This window comes from Aplidium turbinatum, chromosome 4 (assembly GCF_918807975.1).
Source record: "Aplidium turbinatum chromosome 4, kaAplTurb1.1, whole genome shotgun sequence".
Taxonomy (NCBI): Eukaryota; Metazoa; Chordata; class Ascidiacea; order Aplousobranchia; family Polyclinidae; genus Aplidium; species Aplidium turbinatum.
The window spans coordinates 9,062,274-9,082,164 of NC_137475.1; the positions used below are offsets into that span (position 1 = coordinate 9,062,274).

General features: G+C 36.8%; 1 protein-coding gene across 2 annotated transcripts; it reads left to right on the plus strand.

The window, feature by feature from the left end:
* The first annotated feature begins 224 nt into the window (after positions 1-224).
* LOC145768800 (MPN domain-containing protein-like) lies at positions 225-19,370 on the plus strand. 2 transcript variants are annotated; one of them, XM_082580395.1, is made up of 11 exons: positions 225-548; positions 5,134-5,250; positions 5,826-5,978; positions 9,063-9,152; positions 9,393-9,487; positions 11,078-11,250; positions 11,733-11,809; positions 12,070-12,223; positions 16,010-16,179; positions 16,725-16,817; positions 18,245-19,370. In XM_082580395.1, the coding sequence occupies exons 1-11, from the start codon at positions 342-344 to the stop codon at positions 18,332-18,334; spliced, it is 1,419 nt and encodes a 472-aa protein (XP_082436521.1). In that variant the 5' UTR covers positions 225-341; the 3' UTR covers positions 18,335-19,370. The 2 variants fall into 2 exon arrangements, with proteins under 2 accessions (XP_082436521.1, XP_082436522.1); XM_082580396.1 differs by having other exon boundaries at positions 9,063-9,146.
* Positions 19,371-19,891: the final 521 nt, after the last annotated feature.

Consider the following 19,891-nt stretch of genomic DNA (forward strand, 5'->3'; position numbering starts at 1 on the left):
CTCTGCAAAAAGCTTTCCCAGTCCGAGGAAAAAAATTCAATCAATGAGTCATCACTTAGTTGGAGAATTTTCAGGCTCCTGTCGACTGATGAAAATTTGTTTGTCAGAATCTGGCAACACTTCTTAAACACTCCTAGATTGTCAAATGTCAATGTGCCAACTGTTCAACTGCAACCATGTTCAACTGTCAATGCTAGCTTGATGCTTGTCTTTATTTTAGATTTAGCTGCAATGTGTTAGGTGCCTCTCTTATATCTAAATTAAGATAACAGCAGTTTGTTGGTAAAAAAATTTGTAGAGATTGTGAGCTTTAGACTTTTATTCATCTTTCTCATTCTGCAATGGATACTTCAGGGTCTTTTACTGGTTTAACTGGTACCAGCCCATTGATCCGCCCTCCAAGCAACATTGCTAACTTGCCTCTACAAAATCACGAAGTTGAACATGCACCATCCATAGCTGTGCCTTCACGTCCTTCGATTGCAGATGAAAATGATTCAACCGCAGATGAAACAGAAAGCTTAGATTCCAATAATAGTATGAAAAAGGTGAGATTTTTCTTTTTTGACATTGCTACTTTTATGCACTTTAAATGGTAATGTTATAAAAGCAGAATTTGGTGACTGCCAATTGAAAATTTACTGCTCTAAAAAGTAGTGCTTTATAGTTTACGATTGATCGATTGATTGAATTTTTATCCTCGGACTGGGAAAGCTTCTTGCAGAGCTTAATCCTGGCAGTTTCGCATACTTGTAGAGGCTTTGAATCACTGACGCAGGCCCGGTCACCGAGGTTGACAGAGTGAAGTTTCCGATTGTTGAAGTCTTGTTGCCAAGGAACTATTCCATCTACCTATTAGATGCCGCTGAATGGAGAGCAGTCCTTAACGTGCGTTGCTCAAGCGCACACCCCGATAATCGAACCAGTGCCGCTTGATCTTGGGGTCATTCCATTATATTTCAGGTCATGAAAAAACCAATACTCTTGGAAATGTTTCATACTTTGGCAGTAAGTTCACAATCATTAACTGAGCACACCAAAAAAAAAATTTTTGAAATTGACCAAGTGGTTTAGAAGTTGTGGGGGTTTGAAATTCACCACCTGACAGGGGCATCGTGCCCCCCCAAAATTCAAGTTTTGCTAATATCTTGTAATTTATAGCTAAAAAAACAACCAAAATATGTAGAATACCATTTTTGGGGGCAAGGAATCTGAATTTCTTGTCAAAATTGGTGAAAATATATCATTTATAGATGAAAACAACGTTTCAAAAATTTTGAGGGGATAACTTTGGGGGGTGCTTTGGCCATGTAGCCATGACCAAACTCAAAAAAAAATTTTCTGAAATTATTTACCTGTTCATGTTATGTCTTTATGATGAGTTATTTTAGTTGTTCCATCTGTTTTTTGAGAGGGACTGCAGTTTAAAACTGATACTCAGTTTGGCAAAATTCCAATTTCTTTGACATGAAGTTTTGGCATTTTTGAAACAGCAAATTGCAATGCCTGTCATCTGACAGTGATTTGTTTCAATCCATATGATCCAAAAAGTTAGAAGTATAATTAAATCCCATAGGTACAGCTTAGAAATTATTGAGTGAGGATCAAGTAATAAAAAATACACCAAATTGCACATCAGTCTAGTTAAAAAGTTTTTCAAGTTTGTTCAGTTCTTGCGAGCTAAAAGTGTAACTTCTACCATTTGATGTAGAAAGTGGAGTTAGTTTCAAAAGTGCAGAAATGGGTGGCATCCAGCATATCGTCTTTTCCAAACCAAACTGTTTAACAACTCCTTTCCTGCTGAATAATAAAAACATCATGGCCAGGCAGTTTTCTACTTCAATGAAAAGTTAGTTCAGAAATGATAAGGCTTGATCAGACTAGGTGTGTGATATCAGCTGAATAATAAAACATTGGTAGTTTGACACATAAAACAATTCTTAAAGAAATGGACCATAATATGGCTGAACCCTGCAAATATTGTGACAAAGCATCAGTTATGTTTCAATTATTTTCATTTTTTCTATATATATGGGTTGATATTTTCTAAGTTGAATATTTTGGTTTATGCAAAACTTACATCAATCAAATTTGGTGAAAATATTATACTGTAATTGCTTTGTTTAAAAAATTTTTTTTTGGGATCTTTTTGTCAACGCTCCGAAATATTCCCCCAAACTTAGCGTATCAAAAATAAATTAAGAAAAACTTTAACCCTAAATTACCATTTGAAATGTTCATCTTAGCATATTTTTAATTGCAATTTACGGTAAATGAATTTCTTGGATCTTAAATTGGTAAAATGCATGTTTTCCAAGGTTGTCGGTATTTTACCCGACCCAAAAAAACCTGTGTGTTTTTTTTTTTTTTAAAACCTACTTAAAAAAACCCACTTAAAAAAACCCAGAGCATCATATTTGTCCAATTTTTATCAGAAAATTGAAAAAATGAACCAAAGTACTACAAGGTACTTAAAACAAACTTCAAATTAGGACTTAAGGATGTGATTGTGAAGGAAATTTCCAAGGATAAATTAAAAACACAGTGGATATTTCTGTACACAAAAATCAAGTAATGCCACTTTGTACTACACTAAAACTCATTTATGCAAGAAGGCCTCATCAGCCCTAGTGCATTATTTTATTGAGTTATGCCAGCATGTACTGTGAGTGAGAGGCACTTCATTGGTAAAAAGTAGTGATGATGATGATGATGGCTATCCCTCGTCTTCGAGGATGATGGCCTTCGCAATAAAATAAAAGCTAACGGTGAGTTCTTAAATGGCTAATTAGTCCAATCTTGGCTTTAAAAGTTCGGTTACATTTGGTACATTTAAGATCGTTTGGGAGAGTTGGTTGTGGGTGTGATTGTCGTTCTTTTCTTTGCATTCTTTTAACCTTTTAGATCTGCTCTTCTCAAACGTGGCGACACCTTTCTGAGTGGCAGATGTCCAGAGCAGCCTGTCCTCTGCGGTTTCCTCCCAGTTTGTATAATTGATGTTACACACTTTAAGATTACTCTTCAGTGAGTCTTTATACCGCTTCTTTTGTCCACCTACCGAATGCTTACCCTTAGCCAATTCCGAGTAGAACATTTGTTTAGGGAGACGCTGATCTGGCATTCGCACTACATGCCCGCACCATCTAAGTTGATTTCGAATAATGCGGGACTCAATGCTTGTTGTTTCAGCCTCTTCTAGCACGCTCAAATTTGTTTTTTTCTCTTCCCAGCTGATATTCAGAATTTTGCGCAGGCAGCGTTGTTGGAATCTTTCAAGAGTTTTAATATGGTTTCGGTAGGTGGTCCAGGTCTCGGAAGCATATAGTAGTGTTGTGATAACTACTGCATTGTAGACGGCGAGCTTTGCACTTTTTCGTATGTTATGGTTGTCAAATATTCGTGAGCAAAGTTTTCCAAAAGCAGTGCTAGCACAATTTAAACGATGTTGTATTTCATCCTGAAGGTCAGCGTTGTCTGAAATTTCACTTCCGAGGTAGCAGAAGTGTTTCACATTTCAAAAAGTAGTATTTGAGGTGAAATAAGCATGAATCTACCTTTTTTGCATCTTTTTTCTGTGCAACCCTGATGTTTTCAGTGCGAAAATCGTTCAAGGTAAAGAGTTATTGTGAAAAAATGAAGGCGCAAAATGAAAAAATGACTGTGCTCAGCTTCCAAAATCCCACTAGTGGCCGAAAATTCAAAGTGCTCTATCTCGGCCCCCAATGAAGATACTTCAAATTTTTTTTTGCTACTTTCATCATTTTTTAGTATGTACAAAATATGTCAAAATAAGCAAAATCTGTGACTGGTGGTTACAAATTTGAAAAAATCTGATGATAATGAGTGGAATGCCCCACTGTACAATGTTAAAACAGCATTTAAAATTTGCAAAATTTTAGAAAGAACTTTGACCACCAGTCCAGGCAAGGAACAATATGGAACAACAAAATTGGAGTGTGTTCATCAAAATATAAGTCCAGCTTAACATCCCCCCCAAAAAAAATGTTTATTTTTTCTTTGGCTACATGGGCAAATTTCTCCCCAAAATATATACCTCAAAAAATATTTATAATCAAATTACTCCAAAACTACATGTTTTTCTTATATTCTGTTAGCAAATTTGGATTCCTCATCCCCCAAAATGGTATTCTACATATTTTCATCAACTTCCTAGCTTCAGTATAACAGATATTGGGGCATTTTTACTCTTTGGAGCTGAAATACTGCCACCGTGTGGTTAAAATTGAAAATGGTGTAACTTTAAAACCCCTCGACCAATTTCAAAATTTTTTTTTTTGTTGAGCTCAGTGGGTTGCCATCTCTCACATATGTCAAAATCAACCAAATCGGAGAGGGTGGGTGGCATTTCCTCTAATTTTGACCTGAAATGTAATGGAATGACCCCTTTGAAGCTTCTTCGTTCCAGAAGTGACGCGCTAACCAATTGAGCTATCGGGGCGATACTTTTTGTCTGATTTTGTTGGCAAAATGTAATTATCAAAATGCATTGTTTTGACAATTACATTTACTCTGGTTGTTTTTTAATATATGGCGCTGTTGAAACAAAGTAAATTGACTTGACTTTTTAAAAGTATTGAGAAAATTAAATTTTATGACATGGATTTATGGGTTTACCTGCTTTACCAGTAGGATTAGCCTATCAAACAGGGCTAATTGCCACATTTGCCGGCAACATGTGCATAACTTCATTTGATTTGAAAAACGATATGTGGATGACAAGTCTGCTTATAGAAAATCTACTCTGATCCATTTTTTTCCAATTTTCCCCTTGAAAAACTTTCCGTTGATGTCCATTAAACTCAATAAAATCAGACAAAAAAAATGGTATTATCTGTTCCAAAATAGTTTGTACATGAGATTGTACAACAGTTGGTTGTTCGTTCTTTTTCAATTGCCTTGCCTGAACCAGGCTTTGACAGCCATGTTTACCTTGCTTGCCTTTAATACAATGATGTACCGGTAACCCTTTCAAGAATGGAATAGTCCATAAATCGTCTTTACAAAATGGAACACAAAATTTCCTAATTCTTAACAGTATTGCTTTTTACTAGTGTTTCTCTTGTGCATTTGGTTTGACTGGCTGACAATTACACATTAGTTTATATTTTACAGGATGTTGCCCCTCGCACTGTTACACCACGTAACTCATCACGAGGGATCACAATGCAGACACTCCTTCAAGAAGGCGTTCTTGAGCCAGGGAATGGAGTCTTGTCTATTGAATACTTGGTATATAGTTATGAGATTAGATGTGGAATTATGTTTTCTTATGGTAACTGACAGAATGTTTTTAATTCATGCTCCCATGCCAAACTTTACATCTTACAAAATTTCAATTGGTTGTGCAATGTGGATTTCTAGTTAAAATTTACAATATATACAAAACATTTTCAGATTAACTATCATTTTGCAATTAAAGTGAACTCCATTAACATGTGTGATAGACGATTGTAAAATTTTTTTTTTTGTGAAGTATAAAAACTTGCAGAGTGTTAAAGTTTTACAACACCTTATTTGTTGGCTTTTAAAAAAAATATGAAATAAAAAATATTTAAGGCATGTGATGTTTGTATCTGATGAAACATTGATTTGAAGTCAAGTGGTTGTTCAATCACTTTTAAAGGTGGGATAATGCAGAATAATTCAGTTGGATTGAGGTGCATTAAACACAACTTTGTAATACAATCAACAAACTGGTTTTCATAGCCCAGGAATTTCTCATGAACAATTGAACAAGTGTGTTTACTGTACCAATCTCGTGTGTTTTTAACTGTTAATTGTATACTTGATTGTGTTGCATTTAGGGCCAGAAATATTTCGGTGATCTATTGCCTAATGGTAAAATTACATGGGACAACTCTCAATTTGCATCTCCGAGTTCATGGGCGACATACATAAAAAAAAGAGTAAATCCTGCCAAGAAATCTGGTTGTGGTTGGAACTCTGTAAAGTATAAGGTAAACTCAGATTTCCAAGTGTGGTAAGAATTGGCAGTGATAGACAATAGACATGTCATTCTGCAATTGTGTCTGACCTCACCAGTACATACTACATATTCCACCACAAAGTCATGTCACAAAAGTCTTCATATATAATATTATAAATTCTTTGCTCTACTCTATGCTGTATAGTGTATATATTTCACTGTTTTTCCTGCTTTATGATGAAAGCAATTAATTAGAAACCAAATAAACCCAAAATTGTTTTAAGGCATAGATTTTGTGCCTTAAAACAATTTTGCCATAGAACTTAGTGAACCAAAGTCACTCCTATTTATCAAATACACTGGTTATCATATAGGCCAGAGGTGGGCAAACTACGGCCCGCAACAGTATCTGTACGGCCCGCAAAAGCCTAAAGCAATTATATAAAAAAATAATCCTAAAATTGCTTGACAATTTTAATTATTACAATGACTTAATTAAACGTTTTCTTCCTATATGTCATCTTCATAAAGATAAATTAGCCTATAGCCTTTTGGCGCATTGTAGTAGTTTGTTTCCCCAGCCACATTGTTATCTTGCATGAATGCATATGGCTATTATTAGTGTCAAAGCAGCCATTGCTAAACAGCCGATTACGTCACAATCGAAATTTCTGACTTCAGCCTGTCGCATCATGAGACTTTCTTTTTCGTTTTAGTCTTGGATCAAGGCCAAGACTCTTGGTAGAGAGAAAAGCGGCGATTGCCACAGTTTTTCTGATTATGTTAATTCGCTCACAGATGTATTCTGTTTAATTCGCTCAAAGTGCGTCTGGCAAAGTGTTATCTTGATGTGGGTTGTATTCAAATAAATAATTGAGACAAACATTTTTTATATCTTTTATGTAATACATGTACTCAGTGGCGCGGGAACTATTTTTCTCTAGGGGGGGCTGAAGCTGCCGTAGTGTTGTCAGCTTCTGGGGGGCTTCGCCCCCCAGACCCCCCTTATGTGGGAGAACATTTACAACTGGTAGGAAGTGGGCATTCGATCCCTCCTGTGTAAGAAATGACGCCATAACACACACATTGTAAATTGTAACAAATGAAGAACGGCAACAACAAAGGAGCTTTTCAGGAAATTGAAATGATAAAGAACAGATTAGAAAGTGATATGAAAACGACAGTTTGTGGAAATGAGTTCTCACACGCTTTCGAAGATTGGTTTCGCTCAGGTGTTTTCTCTATGAACTGTGTCATAAGTTCTTTGACATCGAGAGTTGTCCAAAATGCTTTGGTGGACATGCATCAACGCAAGATGAGTAGGCTAAGTCTTTTTTGTGTCATTGAGCTTCTCAACCACGTTTTCAGGCGTTTTAGAGCAGAAAAACAACGTTCTGATGATGCAGCTGAAACCGGGAGGCAAGAGCAGAGCTCCACGAATTTTCGCGTTTATTTGAAAAGATGTGGTGTTTGAGGGTTTAGTTGCGTTAGTATCTCAGCAACCTTTTGAACGGAGTTTGCGGTTTTTCCACTTAGGCTACAACATCGCTGAGCAAGGTAAGTTCCGTTTTTAGGCGATCTTTTCTAATGGCATCGGGTAAGCTGATCTCGGTATCAGATCGTTCCTCACCGTTTGCACAGCTCAGAAGGGTCTTCTCTGTGTTGGCTGCTGTAAGCAGATCCGCATGGTCGAATCTTCAGCTTGAACCAAATCAAGAGCCTCGATGTAGGCTATTGCCATTTCCAACGCTCCTTCTCCCGCAGACGACAAAGCATCCGATTCCTCTGTGTTTCGAAATCTTGCAGGAGTTGGGATCCTTTGGCGTCTTTAGGTTATTGGCAGACGCAAAGACGTGCGCTAATTCCATAATCTTGGAAACGGATTAATCTTTTCTGAGATTTTTTATCCGTTCGCGGATAATGGTGATTGATTCCAAAGCTGAAGAAGCAGAGATCTTCTTGTTTTGAAGCGGGTCTGCTACTATTCGGTGAGTCCGATTCGGTGAGTCTGATTCGGTGAGTTCCTAACCTCTAACCCCTAACTCCTAACCCCTAACCCTAAAACGGCAATGATAATTAGGCTACGGTACCCGATAATTTAAAAAAAAAAATGAAAAAATCCCCCGTTAAGGGATCGGACTCACCGAAACGGGCCATTCCGTTTTGAAGCTGTCTTGCGACGGCTTCTGCAGGCTGAAAAACTTCACCGCTGCAGGTAATCGCAAAATAAAGGTGCATCGTGAGTGCTTGTTTTACCAAGCCGAATATCTTTGCAAGTGCTTCTCCTCTCATTGCACTATCTTCTTCTATCTTTAGACATGACAAAGCAATATCATGTATTATAGTAATGTTCAGAAGTAAGCGTGAAATGTAACTATTGTAGATTGATATCCAATAAACGATGGACCGCCGTGTTAGTAGGGAGGGTGGCTAGTACTTCTACTGCGAGGTACCTCTCCCTGTGATTGACGACTCTTTATTGCGAATCATGAGCGTGACCACAAGTAACAGCAACTCGATTCATAATAGCAATTATTGTTCGAACATTTTTCTGAAAATATGTTATGTAGCCTACCTTGAATTGTCATAATTTTCTCGGGGGGGCTGAAGCACTTATTGAAAATTCCAGGGGGGGCTGAATTAGCTCTAGAGGGAGCTGCAGCTCATTGAGCACCCCTACTCCCCGCGCCCCTGCATACAAAATCTCCCTTTCTTTCGTCACTTTAAAAATAAATAAAAGCTTGTGTTTTGACTAGTTTAGATTTTATGTTTTGGTTTATAATCTTAATTATACTGTAGGCTACTGCGGCCCTCGAACAAATTCCGATTCTGAATGCGGCCCTCGGGATAAAAAGTTTGCCCACCTCTGATATAGGCTATTGTATAAAAGGTTTTGAAAATTCTCTGTGAAATCAATCAATATATATATATGTTTGATAAATTGAGTTAAGTTCATGAATATAATGAATGCGCATTGCCGTGAGATATTTTCCTGGTGTTATTTTTCTGTAGATGCTACTTTTTAAATTGTAAAATAAACCACTTTCTTTTGTTGGTAAATGTCTGAAATTTAAGTTGTATTATTATGTGTCCATTGTCCGTTTTTTGTACCCAGGGAAAAAAGCTGGACAAGCTCAAGTCAAATTGGTTTCGTAAACACAACCAATCTAATCTTGTCTCTGGATTACCTCCTGCTTCAGCAAACGTATGGTTTTATTTACATATTAATCGTTTCAATCTGTTTCCAGAAAATGAGTAGTTTATCAATCGAGTTCAGTTTTTTTGTAAGCTTTCTTTGCATTATTGTGTCATTGAGTTCTTTTTCCATTTATATACTTATTTCAAGAATGTTTTGGCTTTCTGTATTTTTGTGATACCAACACACAAGACATTGATGCCATGCCACACGCGTGATTTTTTAAGCTACGGGTGTATTTTTACGCAGCCATTGGAAGAAGACAAAACTCTGAACTCGGATCACAAGTTAAATCGGGACAGAAGATCAATAAAGGCTACGGAGTTGAAGCATAAATTCAACTGGTAACACAGTATATAAATATGACAAGTAAACAACCCTGATAACGACTTAATTTGTTTGTTTCTCTATTATAAACAAGGAAAGCCACTGTTACCTCTAGTTCAATTAGACATTATAGACAACAATAAAAAAAATGCTGCTGATCTTTTAAACTTTCCACAACTTGGCCTCCACAAATGTTATCGTGTGTTCGTGGATACACGACTTTATGCCGCGGTCCGAATGACGCGTTTCCTAGGCCGCAAAGCACGAATGACGCGACATTTGATTATTTGTACTAAAATTAATTTTTCTTTTCAATACGGTAGCAATTTCATTTTTTTTTCCATAAATAAAAATATAAAATTGCTTTTTTGCACTTAACAAAATAAAGATGAAGAGATGAAATACAGGTGCCATTAATGCATTTGTTGGTTTTTAAACTTAATCGACACGTCTGCAGGGAACTCTTTTTCAGAAGAAGCATTTGGCAAACTCGAAGTTTAAGTCTGGTTTCCCGCAGTTAATCTCGTTCCTCACTGCTTCAGGAACAACACAGGAGATCTACCATTGTTTGTTTATCTAATCAGTTGTATATATACATTGTTTTGTTTTCGAACAAGACCGGTTAGGTTTGGACTCGCTGTCAAACAGCGTTTCATGATTGAAACATACTTGTCTGGATGGCATTGATGGCAACAGTATCGAAAGCCCACGATGACATATGTTTATTTAGAGAAGTGTTAAGGGAGTGCAGTGGCTTAGCCAGCTATTGAATTTGACGTCGGCAGTTGCCAAGGTATGAGAACAATCAAGTGAAGTTTCACACATTATTATCTTATAAACGCATTTGTAATAAAACCTGGTCATTTTTACTTTTTGCGCAACACGAAAAAAACTCATAACAGACAAAAATGAAGACACATATAAAAAGACGATTACTTTTTGTGAATAATAAATAAGACTTGTTTTTATTTTGTTAGGTGCAAAAACAATTTTGTTTGTGTAAAAAATGAAAATTGAAATTACTAGTACCGTTTTAAAAAAAACCATTAATTTTTGTACTATATAATCCAATCTCGCGACATTCTTGCATTGCGGCATTCGGGCCTTTTGTCATTTATGCATTCCGGCATTCAGGTTATACCTCATTCGTGCCTTACGGCCTACGGATCGCGTCACTCGTCTGCGCGTCATTTGGACCAGGGTATTAAGTCGTGTACCATGTGTTTGTAGCTATAAAGGACTATTTGTTTCGGAATCTGACATCGTTTTTCCTTTGCTTTTGAAAAAAAGGTTGTGCTTTTTGAAGTAACGAGGAGTGGAGAAGTCGTAATTATCACACTCGTATTAAGCTGTGTTGTACCTTTTTTGTTTGGTTTCAGTATTAATTGTACATTTGAATAATTGAAACCTTATGGAGATAGGTGGAATGTGATAACAGCACTTGCTTATTTTTTTATTTCTTATTATAGAGGAATTTAAAAAATGTAGTTTTATAACCAATGGCATTTGCAAGGTCACCAAACTCAACATTGGGCTAGAACATCTTTTTTTAAACACTCGACGTATTTATAGTTTTTTACCGTGTTCATAAATAAATTTACACGCAGTGATCCCAACACATTTGTTGAGTATGAATATTTCGATGACAATCTTGGAAAGTCACAGCCATTTTCTGTGATGGTGTCCGCTTCTGTGCTGCTTCTGATTGATTTCCACAGCCACATGACCGCCAACGAGATGCTAGGTTACCTTGGTGGAAAATGGGATCCTATGAAGAAATGTAAGCACGAAAATATTGCTGAAAATCGTCTACACATTGGAAAATGCTTATTTTTTACCTACTGCACTGTGTAACTCATCGTTTCATGAAATAAAATTTTAAATTTAAAGCTGTTATCGAAAACTTTCATCAAAATACTTACAGGCAAATTCTGTTTAAGGGCTTGATTGATCTTCATTTACCAATATTGTTGTTATATACACATTGCATTTGATTGAATTATAGCAGTGTCTGTATTCGCCACAAACTACTAGCAGGCAACTGCTTTTACTTTTCAATTTTGAGTCAATTTAACAGATTAAGAGTTATCTCATATGCCACAAGAAGCTGATTCGTTTGTTACCGTGTGATTGAAATTGCTATTATTTACCTCAATCTGGTTTCATCGGTGGAAATTATCTGTTGAGGTGTGAATGTATTTAGTTGTTCGCTTTAATTTTTGATCTAACATGTAATTTTGAAGTAAAGGAATTTATTTCCAGGCTTATATATAATGCAAGCTTTTCCGTGCCGTTGCAAGCTTGGTGATCCTGAGGTGGCAGCTGTGACGGAACAAGAGGTACAAACAGTGTTTGGGTTTGATTTTCCCAAAATTGCAGTAAAACTACGTTAACATTACATATTTTCACGTAGCCTATTGATCAAAAATAGGGCATCAACTATCAATTATCTTGTAAATCTCGGCTTTTCCATTTGCATTTACAGTATCCTAATTTGATTGTCGTAAAATTGCACGAGGTTGCTAGAAGGATTGTAAACGTTAACACCACAGCCTTTTGCCTATAATAAACCTTTGTTCATTTAGCTGTGGTTTTTCAGATATCAAACGGAATGGGTTTGAGAGGACTTTTACGTGTTGGCTGGTACCACTCTCATCCGAACAACCCAACTGAGCCCACAGTCCGTGATATCGACGTTCAGTGTGAATTGCAACTCATGTTCAACACTCATCCAACGGTTGGCTTGATATGTGGTGAATTTGATATGTGTTGTAATCATTTTTTTTAATTCACATTAGTTTATCTACAGCTCAGCTCAACCGTGGTTTAAAGTTCAGATTATTGTTTTCTACTATTCGGCAATTGGTGGATTTTTGGTTGATAATCTTTGTTGAGTTTTTAACGTGATCTCGCTTATTGTGTTTACTTTTAATCAATTAAATTACAACTTCATATATATTTTACAAAATAAGCGAAAAGTTAAAACACAGAACTACTGTCGATCCACACTAACGGTTTCTTAGAAATATGCTAATGCTGCACCGTGGGTAGGGTGCATCATCTCCCCCTTATTTTTTAAATCAAAGTTGTGCCATTGACAAATGGTGTCCATTTTAGGTCAAACTCAGCCAAAAAAATTATGGGGTTTGTGGGACCCCTCCTACCACCACCTCCGCAACCCCCCAAATCCGCTTCACTAAAATCGCAATAACTCAAAAACCAAACAAGATAGACAAATGGTGTTTGGTATCAACATCATTGCAACTACTTGATTTAATTCAAATCTACCAAAAAATTTGCAATTTTATGTGAATTTTAATTTTTGATTTTGTGACAGGGTTTGTATGTTCATGCATAATACAAAAATATTTGAAAATCAATCAAATTTTGAAATATCATTTGCTATAAAATATCTGATTTTGTGATAACTGGCCTAATAAAGTTAGTTCATAGCCAATTTGTATTATTTTAATGTTGTCATACAAGTTTTTGCACTATTTCCATCTTGGTGTAAAGCAAGCCTGCTGTTATTTGCTGCCATACCCAGTTTCCAATTAAACAGATACAGATACACAACACACACTGATAGAGTGAAATATATCAACACATCAAAAACACGTTACTGTCTTAGTACAGTGTGAGGAATACATGTGCGTGCTTGCTTACCAGGAGATTCTCTTGGAATAAAAAAGTGTACAAAAATGAATGGTGTAGATACAATATCAGTATATTATAATGTAATGAATAATGATGTGTTGCTCACTTGGTAAGACAATTGATAAATCTACCATATCTTATGTGAGCGGCTTTTTCCTTAAGTTTGGCCTATTGGATCTGCTTGTCTCCACCACTTGAAGTGTATTCTCAAAGTGTTTTGGTATTTTAGCTGATGGTTGGAAGTCTGTGGCCAACTTAACTCCTCTCTCTGAGCAGTCATTAACAACAGTAATTGATGCTGATTTTTTTCTTCCAGTTAAATATTGTTCATCTTTTGGCCACTCTTTAACATCTCTTTTTAAAAAATCTGTTTCCAACTTTAACAGTTTAAAAAACTACCATGAATCTTCTCCTATCAAGTCTGCCAGGGAAGATTTTTCATCAACCAGCATTGGAAATGTTGGCTTTCCATTACCTTGTCTCTTTTGAGGGACTGATTCCTTTACTTTTAACAGAGCTTGAGCAATTTCCCATTTCTCTTCATCTTTAACGTGGTCATCAAACAGGGAAAGTGGGACCATCTCTTTAGTCAAGTACCACATATGTAAATGGAGCTTTTTTAAAGCACTTGACGCTGCTATTGCATCAATCTGTTTGTATTGATGCAATGTTTTTATCATTGCTAGGTCAGCCTGTGGAGCAGATATTGCAGAACCACAACGAAACCACCAAGGAATGTACACATACAAAAGAAACATTGCATAATGCATATCTGTTCAGCTTTTTGGTGTCCTTGGGTTGTAAAATCAAGCATTTTCTGGCATTATTTGGATCCATCACTTTTTCCGCCTCCATAGATAGCAATGAAAGTTTTATTGCATAAATCACTTTAGCCATCCATCGAGCTTTATAATTTGCACCTGGTTTTTTGAATTTGAATGGCTTGTGTGGGAGGGGTGTTTGAAAACTAAAAAGAAGTAGTTGTAAAAGCTCTTCATAGTCCGCCCTAGGGATATCACTGCTATCATTTTTTGTCAGCAGTTGAGTAGCAAGGTCTGTAGCATCTTTTCTTTGTTTATTTAGGAAATATAGGCATACGAAGCCGAGTAACGTGATCAAGTTTAACATCTTCAAGTTTTATAATAAAAGTAATTTGCGTTCTTCTGGTGACTATTTACTAGGTTACCTCCTGATGTTAAAGATGATAACTAGCTTTTGTATTTCCGACGTTTCGTCAGTCAGCACGACTGACTTTATCAAGGAGGTAACCTAAGTAACCTAACCAGGAGGTAACCTAGTAAATAGTCACCAGAAGAACGCAAATTACTTTTATTATAAAATGCCTGGTGAACAGTCTCTCTCTGTTTTTATCTTCAAGTTTATTACATATAGAAACACAAAACTACGCAACAAATTAAGTATCGAACGTTTTCGACATCACAAGATGTCCTCTTCAGGAATAATATACATACAACTTAACTACATCTGAATAAAATACAATGGTTAAACTAAATCTATAAACAGGAAAAGACAAAAAACTACACATTACTTCTGACTAGCTCAAACTCAATGATAGGCTCCACGAGAATCAAAGGTAACTGCATCAAAAGGTGTTAAACAGATCACATGATATGGTAGAAAGGCAAGGTGTGAAAAAACTAATTTTAAAAATACAGAGAGCAAGAAAGACGAGCCGCAAGCATACAATTGTCTGTTCATAAGTGGATTGTGACGTTTTATGTACAAGGCTTCCAAGATCTTAGTTTGATACTCAGACCTGCCTCTGGACATGATCTCAAATTGCTTAATAGAAACGTTATTTTGGCATTCTGTACATGAGAAAATGTGATCTTTAATTGCACTTTTCTGTACAGAATTCAAATTCAGGTGTTCCCCAGCTCTAGTCGATAAATGTCTTGTTGACATACCGATGTATGTCGATCAACAAGACATTTATCGACTAGAGCTGGGGAACACCTGAATTAGTTTAGCTCCTTTCAAAACTGCATCCTCAAATGATATCTTGCCACCAAGCTTGTTGTTATCATCATATAATGCTCTATTTGAAGTCATGAAAGCACAACTTGCAACAAAATAAACAAGAAGCGTGCTCTAGAAATTAACAAGATTGATAGCCGTGCTTAATTACAGTACCGGTACAGGTACTTATCCCTGTAATAGAATAAGTTCAATAGTTCAAATGTTATGAATTTATTGAGAATGACTAGAATACTTTTGAGCAGTCTTAAACTTAACCAGCCAGAAATCTACAAGCGACTGGAAAAGTCAACATGAAGATTGATTTTCATATTTTTCGTATTACACATGAACATACAAACCCTGTCGCAAAATCGAAAATTAAAATTCACATAAAATTGCAACTTTTTTGGCAGATTTGAATTAAATCAAGTAGTTGCAATGATGTTGATACCAAACACCATTTGTCTATCTTGTTTGGTTTTTGAGTTATTGCGATTTTAGTGAAGCGGATTTGGGGGGTTGCGGAGGTGGTGGTAGGAGGGGTCCCACAACCCCCATAATTTTTTTGGCTGAGTCTGACCTAAAATGGACACCATTTGTCAATGGCACAACTTTGATTTAAAAAATAAGGGGGAGATGATGCACCCTAACCGTGGGGCGTCGGGAACAAAACACACCTGAAATCTAACTACAATCGACATCCCCCATTGTGGCCTTACAGTTTATAAAGGGAGCATAGCATTCCGGTTGAACAGTTATTATTGACGTTACGGAAATCATTTTGATGGCAAAAGTCAACATACATATAATTCACTTATCAAAGTTAGCATGTGCAGACGTTAGCCATTAACACGCAAACGGTTGTGAAATGCACATGATTTGTAAATATTCTCGATTTTTAGGTCCATACGACTTTCGTGATAGCGTGAGGGCAGAGTCTACTTTTGACATGTTTTGGATGGCAACACCGGCAGACTTGAATCCTGACATACAATGGTTCGGCGTCCCCATGAAAGTGTCTTACAATGAACTACTTGAGCAAAGCGTTCAAGAAGATCTTCCCCATGAATTGGTAAGCTATTATATTTTTAGTTGCGCATGTCAACTTTGAAACTATTTCAACTAGGTACACGTGACTATTTCTTACTGGATAGGTTTTGCTGAGTAATGGTATTTTGTTTGTTCTATATGCTAGATAAGTAGTCATTACCTGACCTGGCCGCCTGAAGAAGTATCGGCGTGTCTGCTTAATAAAGCGAAATAAATGTGGACTTTCCCTTAAATACCTCGTGATAGTTTAGCTTAGTTTACACCAGAAGAGTGTCTCATGTTATTGAATGGTATTTGTATTATTATTTTTTTGTAACCAAGCTCTGTGGCATGAATTGGCAGAACGATTCTGATGAGCCCAGTTTCGTAGGCAAACACTGGTGTCTAACTGCCCATTGCTGTCGATTGTTTTCTTCACTCGGCTGAGGAAAAACAACACTTTCTGACATGCAAAACTCTTTAGCCTACTTGTATTGTATCACACGCAATTCTGCCTTGCGGGCAACAACCTTTTGCCGAGCATGAGCTGAGTTTTCAATATCACTAACTTTCAATCGTCTACTGCAGAATCAAATTGTTGAGTTCTACAAGCATCAACCTGACGTTATTTCGTTTAAGAGCATGTGGAAAGGCTCCATGACTTACATCGATAAAATTAAGGTCAGTTTGTATAACACTAGTGATAGTGTTTATTTTACCCGTCTGATCACAACATTATATTTTATATTTACCGTAAACTAGTGTAGCATAAATCCACCTGAATCAGACTTTACATCCCAATAGAGTTATTTGAACCAGTTCGGTCCTTCTGCCACTCCCATCATCATCAGCAAACAACGTAGTTCACATTGTAATCTTGTATTGTTTTTTTTTTCACATGTGCTGAAGATGCGAAATAAAAGAACTTGAACGTGAATCAAGTCATAACGAGTAATTTTAAGCAAGCGTAGCTAAAATAAGCATATGATATTGTTTAAGACATGATTTACTGTCACTTCAATTTTTTAAGACGAATACAGACAATGGTCGTCTTCAGGTTGAGAGGGCTTATTGGAATCTTGATCCCAACAGATTGTTTTTATTTCTGACCATCAGCAAAACTGCACAGTGCACATGTTAACTTAGCAGAGGTTTAGAAAATGCTGACGCGACAAACCTCGAACGTTAAGAGACGAGCTTTGAGCCGAAATAGGATACATTCGATCATTCTTGGAAAATAGCGAGTTTTTCTTGAATTGCACTGTTCAAACGCTCACGTCGAACGTTATGGGTCCACGTCTTTTAGGCGCAGACAGTTAGGCGCCCGTCAAATAGGCGCGCACACTGTGGGGTCAGGATAGGTGCTATTCAGTTAGGTGCTATTCCTAGTAAAGTCTGCAAATTGTATCAGCTCAGCTTTGGCAAAACCTAGTCGGGGTTTTGACGGAAAATTAAGTTTCTCTTCACTCAAGCCTACCACCCGCTTGAATATAGGCTACGGTATATTTTTTGCTGATGTTTAGTGTAGTTATTATTTGACTTATATAACTAAAAGTGAACTCAGTCATGTTCGGGAACTTGAATATAATTTATTGATAAAGCTTTCGCCGACGCAAACCTGGACCAACAACAAGTATATGCCGAAGACGCGCATTAAAAAAACAATATATTTTTCTGTTTAATATAACATTTTGTGTGAAAAGCATTGCCGGTTTAAGCAGCTTCACTCACGGTAAGCCATGACATATTTTTCTGTTCAATACAACATTTTGTGTGAAAAGTATTGCCGGATAAAGCAGCTTCACTCACTGAAGCCATAACTAACAACAAATAAATGCACGCGCATTAACAAAACAACACATTTTTCTGTTCAACATAACATTTTGTGTGAAAAGCATTGCCCTACCTGCCAAGCTGATACAATATGCAGACTTTACTAGAAATAGCACCTAAATGAACTGGCGCCACAGTGTGCGCGCCTATTTGACGGGCACCTCACTGTACGCGCCTAAAAGACTTGCTCCCAACGTTATGACATCGTTTGCTAGACTTTGCCATTTCTTCAATGTTACAGGGTTGTTTGTTTCATTTTTATATTATTTTCACAGCTTTCATTGCAACGAAAGATATCGCAGGACAAGACTGGAAGCCAGTTTTTGAATTTTGTCTGTGGATTGTTAACCAATGCCGCAAGCTAGCTGCCATAAACCCGTCATGATACTGTTCTTTCTTCACATGCGCAACTGTCAATCACGTCCAAGGTGATAAAGCGACAATAATTAGTTGCAGCTATTTCAATCGCAGCAACAAATGAAAGCATTGATGCTTTCACTCGATGTTGTTTTCACCTCTCATTTATCTGTAGCTGACCTTAGTTTTTGTATCTCATACAAATTGGTGGATCGCTCAGCTCAGAGGCTCTCCACGTTTTTACTTTTGTTTATCCTTTGCCCGGCTGTGCAGATAAATTTACCTCCGGCAGTTTTTCAGATTATACGTGTTTAATGCTTATCATATAGTCTGTAGGTTTTTTTTCTTCAGTAAATTTAGTTTTCCCCTTGTATACGGTAATAGATTTCATCGCAAAAGTTAAATCTACACTCAGCTGGGAACCCTTTGCTTAACTTGTTCACCAATTGACACCAGTTAACGTTTCTACACATCCGAGATCTGCTCGCCATCTGTTTGTTTTGGGAAACTTGGTTGATTTGAGCAATTTTAGATGGTAACTGTTTTTGTACAAAAGTGTTTCCTTAGTGCTCAATTTTCACGCACACTGCCAACGTACATTTTTACACATGCATGTGTTTGTGGCAATCAGAAAATTGCAAGTTATTTGCTGACAAAATTCAATTTGAATTGATCTTTAACGCCTGCGAAAAAACGTTGCGATTTGCCAATGATATTTGACGACAAAAACCAGCGACTCTTGACTGAGAACTGCACTTGTTGTTTTTTGATTAGTTTAGCACCACTGCCAAGTCCACGTTAAATCGAATGCTTTGAAATTCTTGAATCGTTACGCAAGGATCTGGTTGTACTGTATGTTGAAAAAGCAGTGTCCCGAAGAAGTTTTACTCAGTGTCGTTTTTACCTTCTTATGGAAAATTTGCTCATTATGTTACTGGTTTTAATCTTACGGCTTTGCCTTTTCCGACCAGTGAATATTTTTATGTTTGGCGCCACTAAATTGCCTACAAGAGTGTCATTTCTTAATAAATTTGTTCATCTCAATGCTCGGACAGTGTTTTTGTTTTCATCAGCAAATTGCTCAGCATATGAACTTTACTGCAAACCTGTTTTCTCTACTTCTGGAATGAAAGTAAAAGTAGACAGAATCTAAAGAAGAAAAAGGGAGGACCTTCCATGATATTCAAACTACACGCACCCGAAGGTGGTGAAAGTATCCTTGACGTGTAGCTACAGTAGTCTGCAGGATCATAACTTTCACTTAAACAATGGAATAACGGGCTTATCAAACGCACATCGAAAAAGAGCGGTTTCAATGTGAATATTTGAAATCGGGAGAAACGCAGTTCAGAATTGTAGATGCTGTAATTTGGAGAACAATGGTGCTTGAAATGTAGTCAAACTGACTTTTTATGACATCGTGGGTTCTCTGCAATTGCCATTTGCATACTTTTGGATGTGTAGTGGTGTTTTGCTGACTTAATTCAACAAAAACATGACAAACTTAGTGATAATGCTCACGGTACCAGAATTGTTTACGCTGTAAATTCGTAGACAAGTTCAAA

Bases quoted from the DNA above. Each gene is read 5' to 3' on its own strand.
- LOC145768800 (XM_082580395.1), top strand. From the start codon at position 342: ATGGATACTTCAGGGTCTTTTACTGGTTTAACTGGTACCAGCCCATTG. The intron at 9,153-9,392 runs GTATGGTTTTAT...ATTTTTACGCAG, and splicing joins TACCTCCTGCTTCAGCAAAC to CCATTGGAAGAAGACAAAAC. The intron at 16,818-18,244 runs GTCAGTTTGTAT...TTATTTTCACAG, and splicing joins CTTACATCGATAAAATTAAG to CTTTCATTGCAACGAAAGAT.